A 23,280-nucleotide genomic window follows, 5' to 3' on the forward strand; every position below is an offset into this window, starting at 1 on the left:
TTTCCTGCTTCAGCCTCCTAAGTAGCTGGAATTACAGGCACACGCCACCACACTCAGCTAATTTTTGTATTTTTATTAGAGGCGGGGTTTCACCACGTTGGTCAGGCTGGTCTCGAACTTCTGACCTTGTAATCCACCCACCTGCACCTCCCAAAGTGCTGGGATTACAGGCATGAGCCACCTTACCCCGCCAAATACCTGCTTTTATATAAAATATTATAAAGCCTCTGGAAGCACAGGTTCACTGGGTGCCACTATCTTTTCTAGAAATCTCTTGAGTTCAAATTGAATACTGCCTGAACTGTGACTCTGGAAGTATAAATTTTTGGGAATGTTCATGCATTTTTCCTATACTGTATCTATTTAGATACTCAGGAGAGTAGAATTTAATCCAAAATATATATCTACAAAAAAGAAAATATAGATGTACAAAATTTTGACTGAATCACTCTGTATTACTACATAGTAGCAAATAATTAGAAAACATAATTATCAAGGAGGCATAAACAGATACTACCCAACTGCTAAAAGAATTATATCTACATATACTGATGTAAATAACTCCAAGATATTTTATCAAATGAAAAAATAAAGAGGGCAGAACAATGTATAAAATAAGCTATAATTTGTGTGATGAAAAGATGTATATATGTCTCCATTTGCATATAAAAGCCCTGGAAGGATAAAAACAAAATTAAACAAACAAACATAACAACAATAAAATCCTACAGATGGAGGGAAGCCATCTCCAAGAAGAGAAACTAAGGAGAAAAGGGGTTAAGGACAGAAAGATGGTTTTTGTGTCCCTTATGTAATCTCTGAAAATTAAAAAACAAAACAAAACACCCCAGAAAATCCAGTCACTCCACTCCCTGACACACAATTGACTGCACAGCAAATAAAATTCAAGTGCTTACCATGACCTGTAAGGTCCTACCTTTCCAATCTTATGGCAGTCTCTCCAAGGATCACTGAGCCACAGTCACTCTATCCTTCTGCTCCCCAAACATAAAAGCCTTGTCCCACCTCAGGCTTTTGCATTTGCTATTACCTGAGCATTTCCCTAGCTCTTTGTAAAGGTTATTTTTATCTTTCAGATCTTAACACAAATGTCACCTCCAGATGATGTTCCCTATGGCCCCTAAAACAAATTAGATTCTACCTGCTACCATCTCTCTGATCGCTTTTTTAATAGCAAAATTTGAAATAAATTATGATTATTATTAAACATATGTTTTTCCCACTACACTGTGACTTCTTTGAGAAAAGAGATCACTGATATATTTTTTACCAGTGTATTTTGTATGGAACAAAGCTGGTGCTCAGTAAGTATTTAACAAAGAGTATAATTAATCCAAATCTTATAAAAACAGGTTTATAAAGAACAGAAAGTCTTAAAGAAAAACAGATGTATTTCTAAGTTTCAGTCACTTAAATACAGGGTAACTCATTTGTTTCCAATAAAAAATAAATTAATCATTGCACCTCCTGGGTGTATTTTTATCCGAACCGACTGGCTTCAACTATTTTTGAAATAATGAAGCTCCATCAAATTATAGCCTCCTTAGTTTAGAAATTCCACTTTAAAAGATTTTAGAACTATAAAGCTGATTCTTAAAAGCAAATAATTTCGATGATACATTAATAAATTTTGTGCTAATTATCTATATACAAAATCTTCTTAAAAAAGCACTTTTAAAGATTTAAAAAATTGTAAAACTATATATATTTCAGTCTTTTATCCTATTCAACAAATGGCATGCAATTATGATAGGTGTTAATTATAAGAAAGGTTTATTTATTAATTTATAGCAGCCAAGATAGAAAATACAGAGATTCAACCACTTGCTGGTAGCAAATATCATCTTACGAGATAAATTCATTTTGAAGTCTTTATCAATGATCTGGTAAAGACTCCTCATACTACAACAGACAAACATAGAAGAAGAAAAAGGTCTTAAAGAAACAGATTCTAATCTGAAAATATTTAATATATGTAATCTGTTACAATAAAAAGTTAAAGACACTATAGGAGGTCACTTCTTTAATCACTTTCACTTTGTTGTATAAAACCTTTAATTTTGAATGTGGATATGATCAAATGTGATAATGTTTTCTCAAATTTGACCCCCCCAAAATTAGGCAAATTTACTGTTTCAATCAAAGGTTACATTTTCTAGGTACATTTATTAGACTCTCAATCTCAGGCACAGCTTTGTCAGGTATTGAATCATATTCCTTCTGGAAATGAAATGCTCACCTACAAATAGGTACCAATGGCAATCTATCTAGTTTTACAGAAAACGACAAATGAAAGCAAATAAAGAATTAAAAACTTCCACATTTACTAAACCTTGTTGTGACAGTTTCTAATATTATTTTCACATTTCACTGACGAAATGCTATACAATGCTTACTATAATGCGAAATCCTTCAAAATGAATTTGTGAACCCCTGGGCTCAAGTACTCCACCCTTCTTGAGCTTCCAAAGTGCTAAGATTACAGGATGAGCCACCAAGCCCAGCTGATTTACCTTCTTTAATACTAATGCATAAGGTTCATTGCTTCCACAAACTTGAGAAGAGTCCCAATATTTTGCATCCTCATCATTTGTGAAACAGAGGCTAACTTATAATTAGAAAGAGATAAAATTAACAAATAATAGTAAGAGTAGCATTACCATATCTTTGGCTAATGCTGACAAGATCGTGGCTTTTATTTGGTTTCTACATAATAGAATCTGAATATATATGGTACAACAGTGCAAGTAGGAAAAAATCAAACAGAATATTAACTTTCAACTTTCAGCATGAATTCAACACTTTTTAAAAAAACTTTGATTCAAATGATTTTTCAGCTGTCTTTTAATCATGGAAAAAGAGGATGGGCTCTGAACTGCTTTAATGAAATTATGGTTTTCTTTACAATTTTGATAAAATGAAAACTTCATACTGAGAAGCCCTGTTAGATTCATACATATCGGATAGGTTATTGGTACAAACCTATTTGTAAAAACAAGCCATTTTATGTAAAATTTGGTTTTTATTTCAGTTGAATTCACCATGGTTATACTAGTCCAGCTCATACCTCTAACATTTGCACCAAATATAAGTAGACTGCCAATAATAAAGTAAATTTTCTTATTATTGAAAATATTACATTAAACTTTGTTCATGTTTTGGAATTTTAAGACTTTTTCATGTATAGTGACAAAAACATAATGATCACCTACAAAGCCAACAGTGAAACTCACAGTACCTTTAAAGAAATGTTCATTCATTTGGAAGGATACATATATATTCATAATTCCTACACTCTTTGCAATTGTTAAGGAACTTCAAATACCATAAAGTCATTTAAAAAACAGAATCAAACAGCAAGAGTGGTTCAGAACATGCTTTGTCCTGTTTACCATGCCACTTGCCTCTTTGATGGAGGTACTTACTCATAGATATAAATGCCATCAGAAGCTCAGAACATAAAAAGCATATGAGTAATACTACTTGGGCACATATAATGCATCTGTGGGTCAAATGTACCATGAAAACTTAATGTTTATTACAACATATGAACATTTCCTCATTGATAGAAAAAAATACCTTGGCACTCTTAAAAACCACTGAACAAAGGGGTGACACAGTAATAGTTTATATATTTTTTTTTACAGGAGCATTCTTATTAACTGAAATAGTTATATTTTTATTTCATTCCTCACATTCTTCTTCTGGGTTAATGTCTTTATCATTTAGCTCTACCTCTGGGAAAGAATATACACTACTAGAAGAGATGCCTACTCAAAAAAGAGTAGCCTACTAAGAAGGTCTACGTAAAAATCAACAGGAAAAAAGGTCAATACCACATGTGTGGAATACCAATAGGTTACCAACTTATGTCACATGTAAATAAACTAACTCCAATTTACAAGGATATTAGTGATTTTAGTATCTGGAGAAATGACCGGTTTAAGCTATTCCATCTGAATCTGCTTTGAAATATTAAGTAGCAAATGAAACACTAAAGTAATCCAAGGTGTCACTGGGGTCAGAAAGAAATATCAATTTAAAGAAGCTATCTTTCTAAATGCTGTTTTGAAAATATTTTACATTATATCAAACGTATTATGTATGATGTAAAATGACAACCAAGAGCATAATATTTTGACTTTCAGTAATGTAATACTCTTAAATTACAAAATAAAAATGAGAATGCCTAGGTTTAGATGTTACAACATCAGTTAACATATAAAAGAAAGAATTACTCATTCTCCCAAATTGAAACAAACTGTGCACTAATTTGTAATCACATGCATTTAGGTTCAGATCAAAGTTGTTTTAAAGGAATATTCTATCATCATCTTCAAACAACACAAAATAACTCCACAGAATTAGGTTTTCCTTAGTAATTTGTTTGCAACATTAAAAAATTCAGCCTGTTACTTGCTATATCTTAGATTTTTTAAATGAAATATTAATTTGAGAATTACTATATTGCTCTTTCAATCGACCTCAAAACTGATTACTGTGAATGAATATTGTTATATAATTGGTAACGGGTTAAACTATGTTAGGAAAGGCACCAGTTTAGACTTTGAGGGCTCTCTTTCAGTGAGTATGAGGCAGGAATCACATTCCTTAATCCTTTGTTGGCACAATTTATCCTTTCCACATTTATCAGGAGTAAAAGAAACAAATGCCAGGCAGTATCCAGACTCCAAATGCTGGGATTTGTTACCAAAGCAGCTGAAACTGTCATTGCCAGTTAACCACCATAGTAACCTTCTATAACTGTGAAGTCACGTAACTGAAATTGACTGTTAAAATCACGTAAAAATAAAAAATTTCACAATAAATGGGAAGAGTAAAATGTTTACTTTTAAAAGAATTTAACTTTTTGTCAGACTAGTGAGATGTACTATAGAAATTAAAAATGGAAATGAAAAATTAAAAGAAAAGGAATTTTGACAATTGAAAGATTTATATAAAAATCTTAAAGATATTTATAAGAATAACACAAATAACCATGTCTAGATTTCCATGCCGAAAATTTCTAAGCCTAACATAAACTGAATGAACTCAATTACATTTTTTAAAACCATAAATAAGATGTCATGTTACAGAGGTGAGATATATATTGACAATGTCTTAAGCCTGGTGAAAACTCTTCAAAATTCTATAAGTTCCAAAGCCATAAGTCATTTTAAAATTAAGATGAGTTTGAGGATTGCTAAGGGCCATGCATCTGTGTGAGCTGAGCAATGTACCAGATAATATAACATTTAATTAGTTCCGGGAAGTTCTGAACTCAAAAAGAACATTCAGGTCAAAAAGAAGGGGGCAGTTACTAATCTCTAGTGAAAGAAAAAGTTGAAACTGACATTTTTTTTTAAGGCTTTCTAAAATTAATCAGCTTTATGCAGGGTCTGTACAGGTATTATTGTACCTGGAGGTTAAGGTGCTCAGTCTCCTATCCATCACGGTATCTTTTGTTGCAGTCTTAATTTAGCCACATATATAAAAACAAATGACAGCTGCCTAGACTATAATATTATATATATATATATATATTTTTTTTCTTTTGAGACAGAGTCTCACTCTGTCACCGAGGCTGAAGTGCTGTGGCACAATCCTGGTTCACTGTAATCTCTGCCTCCCGAGTTCAAGTGATTTTCCTGACTCAGCCTCCCAAGTAGCTGAGATTACAGATGTGCATCACCACGCCCAGCTAGTTTTTTGCATTTTTAGTAGAGATGCGGTTTTTGTTATGTTGAGCAGGCTGGTCTCGAAATCCTGACCTCAAGTGGTCCATCCCACCTTGGCTTCCCAAAGTGCTGAAATTACAGGCCACTATGCCTAGCCATGACTAGAAATGTTCTTTTAACTCGTGGCTTGTCACTTTAGAAAGTCCTCTCTTAATCTGAATTTCTAAGTAAAAAACAACTTGTCTATAAAATAAGGGGTCATCTTTTAGCATATTAGAGTTTTCTCTTTTTTTCATATTACCTATTGCCATTTAGAGCTGACTTTTGTTTGATTTTACCTATCCAGCAATTCATAAGCAAGCAGAGTATTCACAATTCAAGAGATGATTCAAACAAAGACAGGATCATCTTGGACTACTCACTGTAAACCTGAATTCTCAAATGCTTATAATCTCTTCAAACATTACTCTGGTTAAAATATATTTTGGATTTACGATTCCAAAAGGGCTCAGTTATCTGACAAGAACAGGAGCATATTAAACCTTTGCCTAATACATTTTAGAAATGGTTTGCATATTAGACACTAGGCAGTTATTAAATTTTGCTTTTAACCTGACAGTTTTCTAAATCTTCCCTTCACAGCTTGATTCCCAGTAGAGTAAAAAGTAACTCAAACAGAAATTTTCCTGTTTACTGAAACAAGCTATTTACTTATCTATGCACAAGGTTGAGAAATTATGAAATAGGATTCATGTTTTCATCCATAGAGTATCTTGCATAGACATTTTGCTTGTGCTTTAATTTCATAAAAGAATTATTTATTTTGACCCACGTAAAAATCTAATAATAGTCGAAATAGAATACTATTGGCCTACTTTCTATTTACCTGATGTTGACAAGTCACTTCAAACTCTCTGTACCTCACATATTTAATAGTTTTTTGTAAATGGAAATAATAACTTCTATTTGAATAACTGATATAGTGTTTAAGTGCTTTCACAACTGTAAAATATTATGCAAATGTAATATACTACATATTATGGTGCTAGTTTTATAATAATAAAGACTAGCTGGTTATTTCCCTATTATGCCTTTTATAAAAAGAAGACAAACAATTTTGAAGTTGTCTTAGAGTTTATGAGAGGTTTCAAAGTTTCAAAAAAATTAATAACAATGAAACAATTAAAGGTTATAGCTAAAATTTAGAGGTCATATAATTCAACCACTTCAGTTTTACATTTGAAGAAAATGACACCTTATGAAGGCTAAACATTAAAACATACAAGCACAAATGATGGTAAAAGGGAAGAACTGAAGACAAACTCTGTGCTTCCAAATTTGTTTTTAGGTCATTGTTGACCACGAAAGTATCGGGTTAGGATAAGAGTTACAGGCAGGGGGAGGAGGAGGTTCAGTCTGGGTTAAATTTCTGGCTGGATTATACCAGGCATTTTAAGTAGCCACTTTTTTCCCTCTGAGTCAATTACAAAGTATTACAATAATATTGATGATTATGATGAGCACAAACACATAGTGGTTATTGTGTCAAGCACTCTAAGATATTTATGTAGATGTTTATATATGTGTGTTTTATATATACACACACACACACACAATCACAGTAAATAACAACCCTATTTTTAGTTTTCAGATAAGGAAAATAAGGCACAGAGAGGTTAAATGTAAGTTGAGTAAGGTTATACAACTTACAAGAGACTGAGCTAAGCTTTCAGCTAAGACTGCCTGGCTCTCTAGTTTTTTGTTTTGCTTTTCTTCAGAGGTATATTGAAGTTTAGTTTAAATACGTAAGTTCTACCCAGCTTAGTGTGCAATTCAATGAGTGTTGACAGATTTAAAATAATTTCATCACTCCAAAAAGAACCCTCATGGCTGTCTATTGTCAATCCCCATCTGCACCCCAGCCCCAGGAAAACATAATTTACTTTTTCTATAGATTTGTCTTTTCCAGGTATTTCGTATAAATGCAATCGTACTATGTGTAGTCTTTTGACTTCACTTGGGATAAAGTTTTTGAGGTTCATCTACGTTGTAGCATATATTAGTAGCTCATTTCTCTTCATTGCTTAATAGTTATCAACTGTATGGATATACCACATTTTGGTTATCCATTCATCAGTTGATGGACATTTGGGTTCTACTTTTGGGCAATTCTAAATGATGCTTCTATGAACATTTACATGTAAGTATTTGCATGGACAGAGGTTTTTATTGCTCTTGCATAGATGCCTAGGAGTGGAATTCTTAGGTCATATGAAAAATTTTTATTTAACTTTTTGAGAAGACATGAAATTCTCTTCCAAAGTGACTGTATCATTTTACATTCTACCATTAATGTGTGAGTGTGCTGATTTTCCCATATTTTTATCAACACTTATTGGAGCTCCACTCTTCATCACTAACCTCTACTGCCTTTCAATAACCCTGTACATTTGTCATTGCATGCTGAAATTAGAGAGAGGAACTAAGTGAAGAAATAAGGGAAGGAGGCAGAGATCCCATAATTCTTAAAAGCTAACCAAGTCTATTTAGTTTCTGTCATGCTTTTCATAACCATGTACTTATAAGGTTTTGATTTTGTAGTAGAAATTTTTTCAAAGGGACTTTATGCTTTTCTACTAATTTATCTTTACAAATTCTGAGATGTACATCTGCTCTTTGATGAGAACAGAAAGTGGTATGGTAGAAGTTAAACAGCAATATATTTACAGAAGTAGAAAGTAGGAAGAGGTTGTTACCAAGGCTTAACTTGAAAACAGCATAAAACTGGCTGGGTATGGTGGCTCATGCCTGTAATCTCAGCCCTTTGGGAGGATGAGGCGGGTGGATCACCTGAGGTCAGGATTTCCACACCAGCCTGACCACCATAGTGAAATTGTGTCTCACCTAAAAAATACAAAAATTAGCTGGGTATGGTGGTGGGACCCTGTCATCCGAGCTACTTGAAAAGCTGAGGAAGGAGAATCCTTGAACCCGCGAGGCAGAGGATGCAGCAAGCCAAGATCACACCATTGCACTCCAGCCTGGGTGACAGAGCAAGACTCCGTTTCAAAAGAAAAAAAGAAAGTAGCATAAAATTATATCATTTTCAAACTTGATATTTTGGCCCAATTTTCATGATAACATTAGGAAGTTAGATGTAACTTAAGACTAGAGGTTTCAAAGCCATGTCTAAAGAGAACATCGCTGGAGACAAGGAAACATAATTTGTCAACCATAAATTGCCAAAAAGTTTAAAACAAAAACCAATTACTTTTAAGTTTTGTAGAGTTTATACCACAGAATCTTATAATAATATAGTACAGTATCTTACCATTTTAATTTTAAGTACTGGCAAATAAATATGGTAGCAAAGAAAAAATACTTCAAACAATTAAAAGATGCCTTTTACTTTTTTCTCTTTATTGCACCAGTTAGAACACACAGTATAGAAAGAGAAGTGGTGAGTGCCAGCATAGCTACTTTATTTCTAATATAAAGGGGGAAAACATTTAGTTATTTGTCATTCATTCATTAAGTATAACGTTAGCTACGAGTTTCTCTTAGAAGCCCTTTATCATAATGGGAAGTTTTCTATTCCTTGTTTACAGAGAATTTTATTAAATCAGGAATGGATGCTGAATTTTGGCAAATGTTTTTTTCTGCATTTTAAATAATCATATAATTTCTATTTTATCTACATAATTAATTATATTGATCGATTTATGAAAGTTAATCAGCTTTCAATCCTGGGATAAATCCCACTTGATCATAATGAATTTTTATATGTTGTTAAATTTGATTTGTTAAAACTGTGCTTAGAATTTTTAAATCTACGATCATGAATGATATTGGTCTGCAGTTTCTTTTTCTTTTCCTATAATCTTTCTGTCTCTTTTTAGAATCAGGGTAACACTGGTTTTAAGTAATGACGTGGGAAATACTCTTCTATTTCAACTTTCTCAGTGGGTTTACGTAGACTTGGTAATTTTTTCTTCTTAAAAGTTTGGTAGAATTCATCAGAAAAGTCATCTGGGCCTGGAGTTTTCTTTGAGGAATGGTTATTTAAATGAGAAATTCAATTCTTAAAAGAAATGGTACTATGTAGGTTCCTTATTTCTTCATGAATGAGATTAGGTAGTTTGTATCTTTAAGGAAATTTGTCCATTTCATCTAAGTTACCAAATTCCAGGAGGCTGTGGCAGGAGGACTGCTTGTGACCAAGAGCAAGGCTACAGAGAGCTTTGATCACACTGCTGCATTCCAGCAGGTGACAGAGTGAGACCCTGTCTCTAAAAATAAAATAATACTTGCACAAAGTTATTCATAATATTCCTTTATTACTCTTTTAATATTGGTATGTTCTGTGGTGATATCACCTCTCTCTTCATATTGGTAATTTCTGTCTTATTTTTCTGAAAAGTCTGGGGAGAAGTTCACTGATTTTACTAATCTTCTCAAAGGACTAGTTTTTAGTTTTATCACTATTCCCTATTTTTGTATTTTCCATTCCATTGATTTCTGCTGACACCTATATTCTTTCTTTTCTTCTACTTATTTTGGTTAAATTTGTTCTTACTCTTCTAATTTCTTAAGGTAGAAGCTGAGGCTGTTACCTTGAGTCCTTTCTTCTTTTAGTGGTAAATCAGTGATTTAAACTATAGAACCTTGCTTAAACAAATTGAAGACAATCTATATAACTACAGAGATACACTATGTACATAGATCAGGAGGCTTAATATTGTTAGAAAGTCTATTTTCCCAAAATTGATATATTGATAAAATAAAATTTCACTCTAAATTCTACCAAGCCTTTCTGTAGAAACTGAAAAACGAATACAAAAATTAATATGGAAATGCAAAGAACTTCTAAAAGAATTTGAAAAAGAATAAACTAGACTAACATTACCTGATTTTAAGTCTTTTTAAAGAATTTTTATTGCATATATTAAAGGTATACAACATGGTATTAGAGAATACATACTGATAGTAAAAAGAATACTATAATAAAGCAAATTATGTATCTATCAACTTTCATAGTTCCCAATTTTTTGTGTGTGACAGGAACAGCTAAACTCTACTCATTTAGCATCAATCCCATATACAGAACAATTTTATTACCTATAGTTCTCATGTTGTAAATTACATCTCTAGGCTTGATCATTCTACGTATTTCCTACTTTGCATCCTCTGACCTACAGCTTCCCATTTCCTCTGTTCCTGCCCTCTGCTCTAGTGACCCCTGTTTTGTTCTCTATCTTTGTATATTTGACTTTTTTAAGACTCCATGTATAAGTAAAATCATTCAACATTTTTCTTTCTGTGTCTGGCTTATTTCACTTAGCATAATATCCCCCAGGCTCATCTGTGTTTTGGCAAATGGTAAGATCTTGCTCCTTTATATGGCTGAAGAATATGCCTCTGTACACATGTAACATATTTTCTTTATCCATTTCTCTGCTGACAAGCGTTTAGTTTCCATATCTAAGCTACTGTGAATAACACAATTAACACTGCAATATACATAGGAGTACACATTTCTTTACAAGGTGGTGATTAAATTTGCTTTGGGCATATACCCAGAAGAGGGACTGCTGAGATATATGGTAGCACCATTTTTAATTCTTTTAGAAACCTTCATACTGTTTTCCATAATGGATGTACCAATCTTCATTCCTTCCAACAGTATGTAAGGGTTTTTCCATACCCCTGCCAATATTTGTTATCTTTTCACTTTTTAAAAACAGCCATCCTAATGGGAATAAGGTGGATCTCACAGTGGTTTTGATTTGCATTTCCCTGATGATTAATAATGTTGAGTACCTTTCATATACCTGTTGGCCATTTTTAGGTCTTGTTTGGAAAACTGTCTATTCATGCCTATTAACCATTTATTAAAAACTATTTTTTATTGTTGTTTTGTTTTGGGGGGTTTGAGACAATGCTCTATTGTGGCATATCTGTTGTATGTGTTTTTTTTTTTTTTTTTTTTGAGGCAAGACATCATTCTGTTGTGACACATCTATTGTGATCAGTGGCACAATTATAGCTCACTGAAGACTAAACCTCCCTGGCTCAAATGATCCTTCCATCTCAGCCTCCTGAGTAGCTGGGACTACAGGCATATGTCAACATTCTGGTTAATTTTTTTTTTTTAATTCATAGAGATAGTATTTTATTATGTTGCCCATGAGGGTCTGATCTCCTGGATCCAGTGATCCTTCTGCCTCAGTCTCCCAAAGTGCTGGGATTATAGGTGTAAGCCACTGCATCCAGCCTCTTCTGCCCATCTTTACATTGAGTTATTTGCTTTTCTACTACTGAGTTGTTCTGACAACTCAGAACTTTATAAACTCAGTTCTTTATAAATTTTTACTATTAACGCCTTATCAGATATACGATTTTCAAGTAGTTTTCGCAATCTGTAGGCCGCTGTTTCATTTTGCTGATTGTTTCCTTTGCTATGCAGAAGATTTTCAGTTTAATATAATCTAACTTATTTTTGCTTTTGTGGCCTGAGTTTTTGCTGTAATATCCAAAAAATCATCACCAAGGCCAGTATCGCAGTTTTCCCACATGTTCTCTTCAGGGAGTTTTATCATTTCTGGTTTTATATTTAGGTCTTGCATCCAATTTGAGATGATTTTTGTGTATGGTATAAAATAAGGGTCCCATTTCATTCTTTTGCAGGTGGAAATTCGGTTTTCCCAGAACCATTTATTGGATAGACAATCCTTTCCCCTTTGTGTCTTCTTGTCAAAAATTAGTTGACTGTGTATGTTTGGATTTATTTCTCAGTCAAGACTTATTATAAAGTTACTGTCATCAAGACATTGTGGTATTGGCATGGAGATAAAAACGAATGACAGAAAATAACACAGTTCAAAAATAGAGTCACAGGTTAAGTATGAAAAAATGAATTTTATATGAAGGTAAAAAGGTAAGTCAAGAGAAAAAGAACAGTCATTTAAAACAAGTGGTGCTGGAACAACTGGATATCTACATGCCAAAAATATAAACTTCTAAATATTTCTAACACCAAATACAAAAATTAACTTGAAATGTGTCCTAGATTCAAACATAAATTTTAAAACTATAAAAATTCTAAAAGTAAACTTAAAGAAAAGCTTTTATGACCTTGGGTTCAACAAAGTTTTCTCAGATACACCATCAAAAGTATGATCCATAAAAGAAATGACAAATTAAACTTCATCAAAATAAAAATCTTTTTCAAAAGACACTGCTAAGAGAATGAAAAGGCAAGACACAGGCTGAGAGAAAAAAGGATTTGTATCCAGAATATGTAAAGAACCAAGACTCAATTATAAGAAAACAAACAACCCAATTTTTAAAATGGGCAAATGATTTGGACACTTGACCAAGGAAGATATACAAATGTCAAATAAGCACATGAAAAGACGCTCAACATCAGTATTCAGAGGGAAAGGGCAAATTAAAATCACAATAAGGTACAGAAGGATTAGAAAGACTAACAACTAACCAGACCTAGCGCTGACAAGGATGTGGAGGAACTGAAACTATCATAGACTGCTGTTGGGCATGTAAACTAGTACAAACACTTCAGAAAGTAATCTGGTCATTTCTTAAAAAATTTAACATGCAAATGCCATATGATCCATTCATTCCACTACTAGGCAGTTTCCCAGAAGAATGAATGCATTTTTCCAGATGAGGCTTGTACAGGAATGTTTACAGCAACTTCATTTAGAATAGCCGCAAACTGGAAATAATACAGAATTCTATCAACAGCTGAATGGATAAACTGTAGTATGGTTATTAAATAGAACACCACAAAAGAATGACCTATTGATACACATTATAATATGAATTAATCTTAAAATAATTATGCTCAGTGAATCTTTGTTCTCATTGGTTTCAAAGAACATCTTTATTTCTGCCTTAATTTGATTATTTATCCAGCAGTCATTCAGGAGCAGGTTGTTCAGTTTCCATGTAGTTGTGCAGTTTTGAGTGAGTTTCTTAATCCTGAATTCTAATTTGATTGCATTGTGGTCTGAGAGACTGTTTGTTATGATATCCGTTCTTTTGCATTTGCATCATCACTGGTCATTAGAGAAATGCAAATCAAAACCGCATTGTGATACCAAATCACGCCAGTTAGAATGGCAATCATTAAAAAATCAGGAGACAACAGATGCTGAAGAGGATGTGGAGAAATAGGAATGCTTTTAAACTGTTGGTGAGAGTATAAATTAGTTCAACCACTGTGGAAGACAGTGTGGCAATTCCTCAAGGATCTAGAACTAGAAATACCATTTGACCCAACAATTACTGGGTATATACCCAAAGGATTATAAATCATTCCATTATAAAGACACACACACACGTATGTTTATCGCGGCACTGTTCACAATAGCAAAGACTTGGAACCAACCAAAATGTCCACTGGATAAAGAAAATGTGGCACATATATATCACGGAATACTATGCAGCTATAAAAAAGGATGAGTTCATGTACTTTGTAGGGACATGAATGAAACTAGAAAACATCATTCTCGGCAAACTGACACAAGAACGGAAAACCAAACACTGCATGTTCTCACTCATAAGTGGGTGTTGAACAATGAGAACACGTGGACACAGCAGGGAGGGGTATATTACATACCAGGGCCTGTTGGGGGATGGGGGGGTAGGGCTGCAATAGCAGGGGGTTGGGGGATAGGGGAGGGATAGCATTAGGAAAAATACCTGAGGCAGATGATGGGGTGATGGATGCCATGGTATACCATGGCATGTGTATACCTATGTAACAAACCTGCACATTCTGCTCATGCACCCCAGAACTTAAAGTATAATAGTAAAAAAAGAAAGAAAAAAATAATAATTATGCTGAGTGAAAAAAGTGCTTACTGTATGATTCCATTTTTGAAGAGTTCTGAGAAATGCTAACTAATACACAGTGACAGAAAGCAGATCAGTAGTTGGCTGTGACAGGGTAATAAAGGGTAGAAGAAAGGAATTACAAAGAGGCATGAGAAAATTTGGATGTTATAGATTTGTTCTAAACATGTATCTGCCACCATGAGTTTGATAGCCTCCATTACTTTTCTTTTCTTTTTTGAAAAGGAGTCTCACTCTTTCGCTGAGGCTGGAGTCCAGTGGCACGATCTCGGCTGATTGCAACCTCTGCCTTCTGAGTTCAAGTGATTCTCCTGCCTCAGCCTCCCAAGTAGCTGGGATTATAGGCATATGCCACAATGCCCAGCTAATTTTTGTATTTTTAGTAGAGATGGGTTTTACCATGTTGGCCAGGCTGGTCTCAAAGTCCTGACCTCGTGATCCGCCCACCTTGGCCTCCCAAAGTGCTGGGATTATAGGTGTGAGCCACCGTGCCCAGCCGCCTCCATTACTTTTCTGATGAGATTTGTGACATTAATGAATATGTGATATTATATAATGAATTATATCAATATTTGAAATATCTGCATAATCTGGTGATCTGATATTTTCCAAATGACTGAAGCATGATGCTACAAAATCATGCATGGGTAAAAGATACATTCAAATTGCAAGATCAACCAATGAACTTAAATGTAACTGAGTATGAAAAGTTCACTGAGATTCCACATTGCAAACAGCCTTTAGGAAAATATAGCCAAATCTACTGTGGTAGATAGAATTTAAATATGGCCTCCCAAAGATGTCCTAGTCTAATACCTGGATCCTGTGAGTGTAAGCAATACTCTCATATATACGGTTGACCTTAAAATAAGATTTTCCAGGTGTACCTTATCTAATCACACAAGCCCTTTTAAAAGTAGAGAGTTTTTACCTAGTAATATAAAAGAAAACTAGAAAAATTCAAAACACTTGAAGGATTTAGCAGGCCAGTGCTGGCTTTGAAGATAGAAAGACCATGTCAAAAGGAATGCAGGCAACCTTAAGGAACTAAGAGATGCCCCTGGCAGATAGCAGGTAAAGAAATGGGAACTTCAGACATATAGCTCCAAGGGACAGAATTCTGCCAGCAACTGAATGAGTTTGGTAGGAGATTCTTCCCCAGAGTCTCAAGGTAACAGCTCAGCCTGACATCCTGATTTTGGCTTTGTGAAACCCTAAGCAGAAAACACAGTCAAGGCCTGCCAGGACATCTAGCGTACAGAACTGTCAGGTAAAAAATGGGTGTCACTTTAAGCTCTCAGTTTGTGATAATTATTTATGCAGCAATCTAAAGCTAATACATTTACCTAAATCAAAACACAGAGAAACTCAGATTCAGCAATCTCTACTGAATTTTTACCTACAGATATACTTCCAAATGATTCTTACAGTAAGTCCAAGGATATTCAGTTAACACTGTTTGTAAAAACAAATAATAAAAATAAAAATGACCAAAGTATTCAGTTATAAAGTTGTGGTTGAATAAAATATGTAAATCCACAAAATCAAATATTCTGTAACTATTACCAAAAAAAGGCAGAACTGTATAGATAACTGCAAAAGAGTAAAACCAACACACATTATATTAATAAAAAATAAAAGCAAGATCTGAAACAGTGTTGGAGTATAATTTGTTTCATAATTAAATTTATAGCATCTGCATAGAATCAAGGTATCTGCATTCAACGTTTTCCTGGAAAAAAATTTAAAAACTGTAAGTAGCAATTAGCTTTGGGATATAATTAGATTGTTTGGCAGAGGGTTTCATTTTTAATTTTCTACTTTTCATTATATTTTTAGTTTTCTAATGAAGTTTATTATTCTTATTCATTAAAAAAAATATAAACAGAGGTTACCAGTCAGAGTCTAGATAAACACTTGCTTGGCTCCTGTACAAAACTATCTTGTTTGTTTTATTCAACTTGAACTTGCCATCTGGAAATTGCGTCTATGATCCTTTAACAATTATAGTAAGACCCAAATCACCCTTCCTCAAGTCTGTCCCACCTCCCAAGCCTAAGTTTTTCAGTGGCATTCCTTATTATTCAAGGGCTTCCTTTGCACCCATGTAAATGTTAATATTTATAATATTTACACATTTAAACCATTAAAACATACAATGTACCTAACACAGACAATGTCATCTTGATGAGGATAAAGATGATAATGATCTAGGTATTCTGGGTGGTAATATTGAGAAATATTTCAACAGCAAGCAAAGTAGTATAATAAAACAGGACCAATAATTATAAATAGTAAAAAAAAATTCTGTAAACAGATATTAATGAGCAATCTACAATAGTAGGATTACTGAATCTATTTTAATTAAAATTAGAACCATTTTTTCTATTTCTTTAAATTTATCTCAAAATGAGTAAATAATTGTTAAAGGTAAGGCAAATCCCTTTCAGTTATTAAATATTCTATTTGTAAAGCTTATGAGATTAAATTTTACTTCTGATTGTATTTTCCATAATAGGTAGTTGGGCAATGAAAAAAAACTTTAAAACATACTATTCATATATTACTTCAAAGTTTTCTTTTTTTGTTGTCAAAAGTTGTTAACATAAAGGTGTTGAAAGTCACCATAAATAAATATCAAGACATATTTATGTCTAGACTAATCACCCTTTTGTTTGTCCACATATGAAAGAAGTTCATAATTCAAAAGTGACTCAAAGCATTGTGAGATTATTATATATAACCATCCAAAAAGAGGTTGTGCAGATTGCTGTGGCACATGCCTGTAATCCCAGCACTTTAGGAGGCCAAGGCAGGAGAATCACATGAGCCCAGAAGTTCAAGACCAGCCTGAGCAACACAGTGAAACTCTATCTCTACAAAAAAAAAAAAAAGTTATTAAAATTAATTTAAAAATTTAGAAGAGAGGTTGTGTGTAGACATACTTGTAAAATGAAATACAATGAACTAAATATAAGATAGTACTATCACTGTTATAAAGTCTATACTGCTTTTGTCTAAATAGTTTTTTGCACTTAAAGATTATATATAACTGAATTCCATGTGTACCTACATTCTAATAATAAATCTGTGTTTTTTAAAAAAGCAGTTGACATTTTCTAGAAAAGTGTTATAGCCTATAAAAATACTGAGTATAGGTACCGGCTCCTTTGTTATCTGGAAATGTTAAACAAAATCCTTGGAAACTTTACAAGGAGAAATCAAAGACACTGGACATATAAAAGCAATAAAACATGACATTAAAATGCCATCATGCAAAATTCTCAGATCGCATTACCTGAAACTAGTTCCATAATGATGTAGACAGGCTGTCTTTGTGTGCAAACTCCTATAAGTTTGACAATATTGGGATGATCATACTGCTTGAGAATTCTAGATGAGAGGAAAGTATAAGAATAGTTATCATTTGAATAATAAATCATTAATTTATGATCACAAATAGTGTTTACAACTAGAATATTCTTAATTCAGTTTTTAAAATTTCAATACAACCCCAAATTATGATAAATTAGATGTATATAAACCAGTAAAGTCTTTCTTCAGTAACTGTAGGAGACTGGTTCCAGGACCCCCATGGATACTAAAATCTATGCATGTTCAAGTCTCTTATACAAGATGTTGCAACATTTTTATATAATTTACACGTATCCTCTTGTGTACTTTAAACCATCTTCAGATTACTTACAAGACCTAATATAATGTAAATGTTACATAAATAGTTGTTATACTGTATTGTTTAGAGAATGACAAGAAAAAATTCTGTACATGTTAAATACAGATGCAATCATCAACTTTTTCCCCCTAATATATTTGTTCTGTGGTTGATCAAATCCACAGATAGAGAACTCATGGAGACAGAGGCCCAACCATTTTGATACATATTGGCAACATAATATGGATGCAAATAAGTGAATTATCCTTAATTTAATTAAATATTCTTTTCAAAATTATTACCTACTCTGAATGATTAACAACCACACAACCAACTAAAATAGGAATTAACTAGTTAATCTAAAACATATACAACTCCCTTCAAATTACACTACCTGGTTTTAGCCACTACCACAAAAGTATAGTTGAAAAGTATTAGTGGACCAAAAATTGTGAGCTGCTGAGGTAGCATATATACATACAGTTTTAACATACATCATCGATTTTAAAACACATAAAATAAGAAATCATTTATACTGGTAAATGCTACAGGTTAACCCTTTCATTGGATTTTGTAGTAAATACTTTCTAGATCAGGATCAATTTCAAAATGGTAGTAACAAAGTTCTGAGAAGGTTGGCAAACAATTAATTGAATATTAGAGTTTCAACAGAGACTTCAGCTGAAGCAGAGCAGGCTTTGCTTGGATAAGGACAAAATTTCATCAGAGGGCTATAAAAGTAGGGTAGACTGACTTGAAACCATGTCCCAAAGAGTTAAAAAAACAAAAAACAACAACAAAAAAACACAACACAGCAATGACTAACAAAAATTATTGAGTTTGAAGGATAGCACATAAAAAAAGAAACGACTTGCTCAATTGCCGAAACTCCCATTGTTTATAAAAAGAACTAGCTGAAATCAGTTAGAACTAATATGGCCAACTGGTGTCTGTGCAGAACAAGCTTGCTATCATCACAGCCTGAATTTCCACTGCATGGTTCAGACTAACTCCCCCTAGATTTGCACATGTGAACCATGAGACTGCATGAAGAGATAACCATGTGTTGCTTGGGCCAGTCTTGAACTTCTGGGCTCATGTGATTCTCCTGCCTTGGCCTCCTAAAGTGCTGGGATTACAGGCATGTGCCACAGCAATCTGCACAACCTCTTTTTGGATGGTTATATATAATAATCTCACAATGCTTTGAGTCACTTTTGAATTATGAACTTCTTTCATATGTGGACAAACAAAAGGGTGATTCGTCTAGGAATACATCTTGATATTTACTTGTGGTGACTTTCAACACCTTTATGTTAACAACTTTTGACAACAAAAAAAGAAAACTTTGAAGTGATATATGAATAGCATGTTTTAAAGCTTTTTTTTCCAGACCTCCCATTTCCTTTCCACCTATCACTTAGTAATTTCAGAATCTTCCCTCAACCTTTTATAATAAAAATATTGCTTTAAAATCTGCACAGGGAGACAGAAATTTACACAAAACAGCATGAACTCAGATAATATTAAATATCTAAATATATAGTTCTAGAGTCTACTAAAGGACATTTGGAAGTTTGCATGAATGTAAGTTTAATTTTTAACATAAAACTATCATTTCACCTTAAAAGAAAAAATTAAACTCTAGGTTGCAATAAAACAATCACAAGTTAGAATGCAAGAAATCTGAATATTTTTCAAACTATGTGAGACACAGACTTTTACCTTAATACTTATGAACAAGTGTAAAATAATAAGGCTATGAATTTCAGCTGTGTTAGCATGCCTTTTAGTTCACCATCAGAATTTCTTTTCTGACTTACCAACAATGTACATGAAAAAGGTTTACCACTTTATTCTACAAATAATATTTATAAATGCATCCAACTAGTTTAACCATTGCTATTAGTATTCATTTAGATGATGAATTAGAATATATACATCAAAATGCAGTATGCCAGGTAACTTATGAATAGTCCTCTCATTGCCATGGCACTATTCTCCCATTGAACTTTCCTTTTAATAGAAAAAATTGTATGGATCCATGTAACCTCTCCCTTCCCCATCCATCCATCTGTCCATCAATTCATACATGTGCCACCCACATGTCCATCCAGCTTACTCTTTCCAAAGTGGCTTTCTATTTGTTTGGTGTTTTGTTATATAGACTCAACTTTACCACTAACAGAAGAGTTTTAACTATTTGCAACATAGGTATCAGGTATTGTTTTCTAATATTTAGCTAATAATAACAAAAAAAAGAACCAATCATCTCAGAAGATCAATTAGAAACAAAAAAACATGCAAACTTCAGCAGAAATGCCAGATACTAAGCTGAAGAAGAAATATGAGGTCCTTCGAAATGAAACCTAACAGCCGTAAAAACAGAAGCAAGCAGTACTATCTAAGGATGGTAGGATAGATATAATTATATATTTAAATGTGTATGTAAGCTATACAGTTTATGTATATAATACAGTAACATTTTTGTTATAAGCACAGTATTGCATATATACATATATGTTTAAGTACGTGTGATGAAAGCAAAATATTGTAATATTTTAAGAACTTAAATAATACTGGTTTTTCACACCTGGTTCTTTGACTATGATTGCTGAATTGATCTGCAGACTATCACAAAAGCATAAACTTTTGGATTCCACATTGTAAAACTGCTTACCCTTACTACTTGAGCAAATCACAATTTAAGATGTCTTCAGACTTACATTTTAATAAACCATTTACATAATAAATACATATTTTGTATCACTTTAACTCACTTGGCTTCTTGTAAAAATTTTATTTTCAATTCCTGAGGAAGATCTTCTTTACATGTTTTAACAGCAACAGAAGTTTTGTCCTTTAACGTGCCCTTATATACTTCACCGAAATTTCCCTGAAAATAGAAATACATTCGTTGTCTGGGGTAAATGACAGCAGATAAATCTTTGCCAAATACAAGAAAAAGTACCAAGGAGGAGGAGGTGCTTACCTAAATGTCAATATCATCTGTGATGAACCAATTTCTATCAGACATGAATTTCTAACTTTCCTCAATGGCTAGGACATATTTTGGCATAAAATGCCTAATTTGTACTGTATTTATTTTAGAAGAGAAGAAATTTTGAAGTCTATTTCTAAGAATTAAATTCAAAGTATTACAGAAAAGATAAATAAGGCCAACATACTAGCACAAAGCTAATGCTGAGTATTCTCTTAGTCTTTTAACACTGCATATGTATTTTTTACACAGCTATAATCACATTATGTAAACATTTTATAATAAACTTTAATGCTGTTGTTTAACAAGAAATAACCAAACTAGAAGTCTGCTATACTTACTGAGTTTTAGAGCTCTAAGATGAATGTAACCCTTAATGTTTAAACTTCACAAGTTAAAATTTATACCTTGAACTACTGCCTATTAATAATTTAAAATTATTAAAATTAAAGAAACATTTTTTTTAAATTGTAATTTGTGCTCTGGGGTACATGTGCACATCCTGCATCCTGCAGCATTGTTGCATAGGTATATACATGCCATGGTGGTTTGCTGTCTCCATCATTTCCCCAGCCCCCCACCTGTCACCTACATCAAGCCTTTCTCCCGGTGTTATTCCTCCCCATCCTCCCCTGCCCACTGTTCCTCCCCTCCACCCCCCACCTAGCCCAGTAAGTGTTGTTCTCTTCCCTATGCCCAAGTGTTCTCATTGTTCATCACCCACCTATGAGTGAAAACATGTGGTGTTTGGTTTTCTGTTCTTGTGTCTATTTGCTGAGAATGATGGTTTCTAGATTTATCCATGTCTCTACAAAGGATACAAACTTGTCGATTTTTATGGCTACATAGTATTCTATGGTGTATATGTGCCACATTTTCTTTGTCCAGTCTATCATTGATGGGCATTTGGGTTGGTTCCAGGTCTTTGCTATCGTAAACAGTGCCACAATGAACATACGTGTGGGCGTGTCTTTATAATAAAACGATTTATAATCCTTTGGGTATATACCCAGCAATGGGATTTAAAAAGAGTCTTATGTTCAATTTTTACTATTTAATCTAACAGTCAGATCAAATATTTATAAAACAATGGCCAATCACATTTTCATAAAAAGTAAACATACTTTAACAGTAAACATTCATAAATTTAAAAAAGAAAAATTTGAGCTTTGCATCTGTTATTCTCAAGAGATTGTCTTGTACCCACAATTATCAGATTATTTATTATAACAGAGATAGAACTCAGAGAAGATATTATTAATTTACATGATTACTGCTGGGCCTCCGCTTAACCTAAAACACTTACAATTCAGCTTGTCTAAAACTTACAGTTTTATTAATCAAAAGATTCTTCATGGCTATATTACTTTTTTCAGTTAATAGAACCATCACTTGCCTTGTAAACATTCGGACCTTACCTCCATAATACTTTTTGTCTTGCATCTCAAAAAGGTTACCCTGATTTGGGATCTCAATTCTGTCACCTAAGCTGATCTTCAGTCCCTTACCTCTCCAATCCACCTACAACAACACTGCCAATTAATCTTTCCTAAGGAAAACTTTGATTATACTACTGCTTTGCTGAAGAAACATCCTTTAATTACCATCACTTTCTTAGCCTCTATATAGCTCCACATTATAACTCCCAACTGTTATATGTGTTCTGAACTCAAATACATAGTGATCCCTAAATATGTGTCATGACTTTTCTACATTTTTCCCTCTGCGGAAAACTTCCACCTCCAAATGGAAGTTGCTACCTCATCTTTAAGTCCATTTCTTATGACCCTCCTTCATGAAGACTTTCTTGATCTTCCCAAAATTATGGCCGCTCTTCCTGAATATGCATCTCCCCATTGCCCTTTGTGTCTTTCTAATGGTTTCTGTCCAATTGTAAGAGGTATTGGTACATTTGAAAAATTTAAATATTAATTTAGCAACCATTATCCAGAGAACATAACTCTACCAGTGGTGGTCAGGGGGACAAACTTCAAACACCAAGAAATGACTATATTTTCCCAGACTAC

At 33.3% G+C, this 23,280-nt stretch overlaps 1 protein-coding gene across 6 annotated transcripts in view; it reads right to left on the minus strand.

Annotated features, from left to right (window-relative positions):
* Positions 1 to 23,280, minus strand: part of FER (FER tyrosine kinase) — a 485,340-nt gene that overhangs the window by 132,535 nt on the left and 329,525 nt on the right. For all 6 annotated transcript variants that reach the window (XM_017527225.2, XM_017527227.2, XM_037737990.1 and 3 more), the window contains 2 exons: positions 21,033 to 21,148; positions 17,878 to 17,972 (listed from right to left, as the gene is read on the minus strand). In XM_017527225.2, coding sequence (XP_017382714.1) covers positions 17,878 to 17,972; positions 21,033 to 21,148 — 211 coding nt within the window. The remainder of the gene's footprint in view (positions 1 to 17,877; positions 17,973 to 21,032; positions 21,149 to 23,280) is intronic.

The sequence above is a fragment of the Cebus imitator genome, unplaced genomic scaffold, assembly GCF_001604975.1.
Source record: "Cebus imitator isolate Cc_AM_T3 unplaced genomic scaffold, Cebus_imitator-1.0 Scaffold46, whole genome shotgun sequence".
Classification (NCBI taxonomy): Eukaryota; Metazoa; Chordata; class Mammalia; order Primates; family Cebidae; genus Cebus; species Cebus imitator.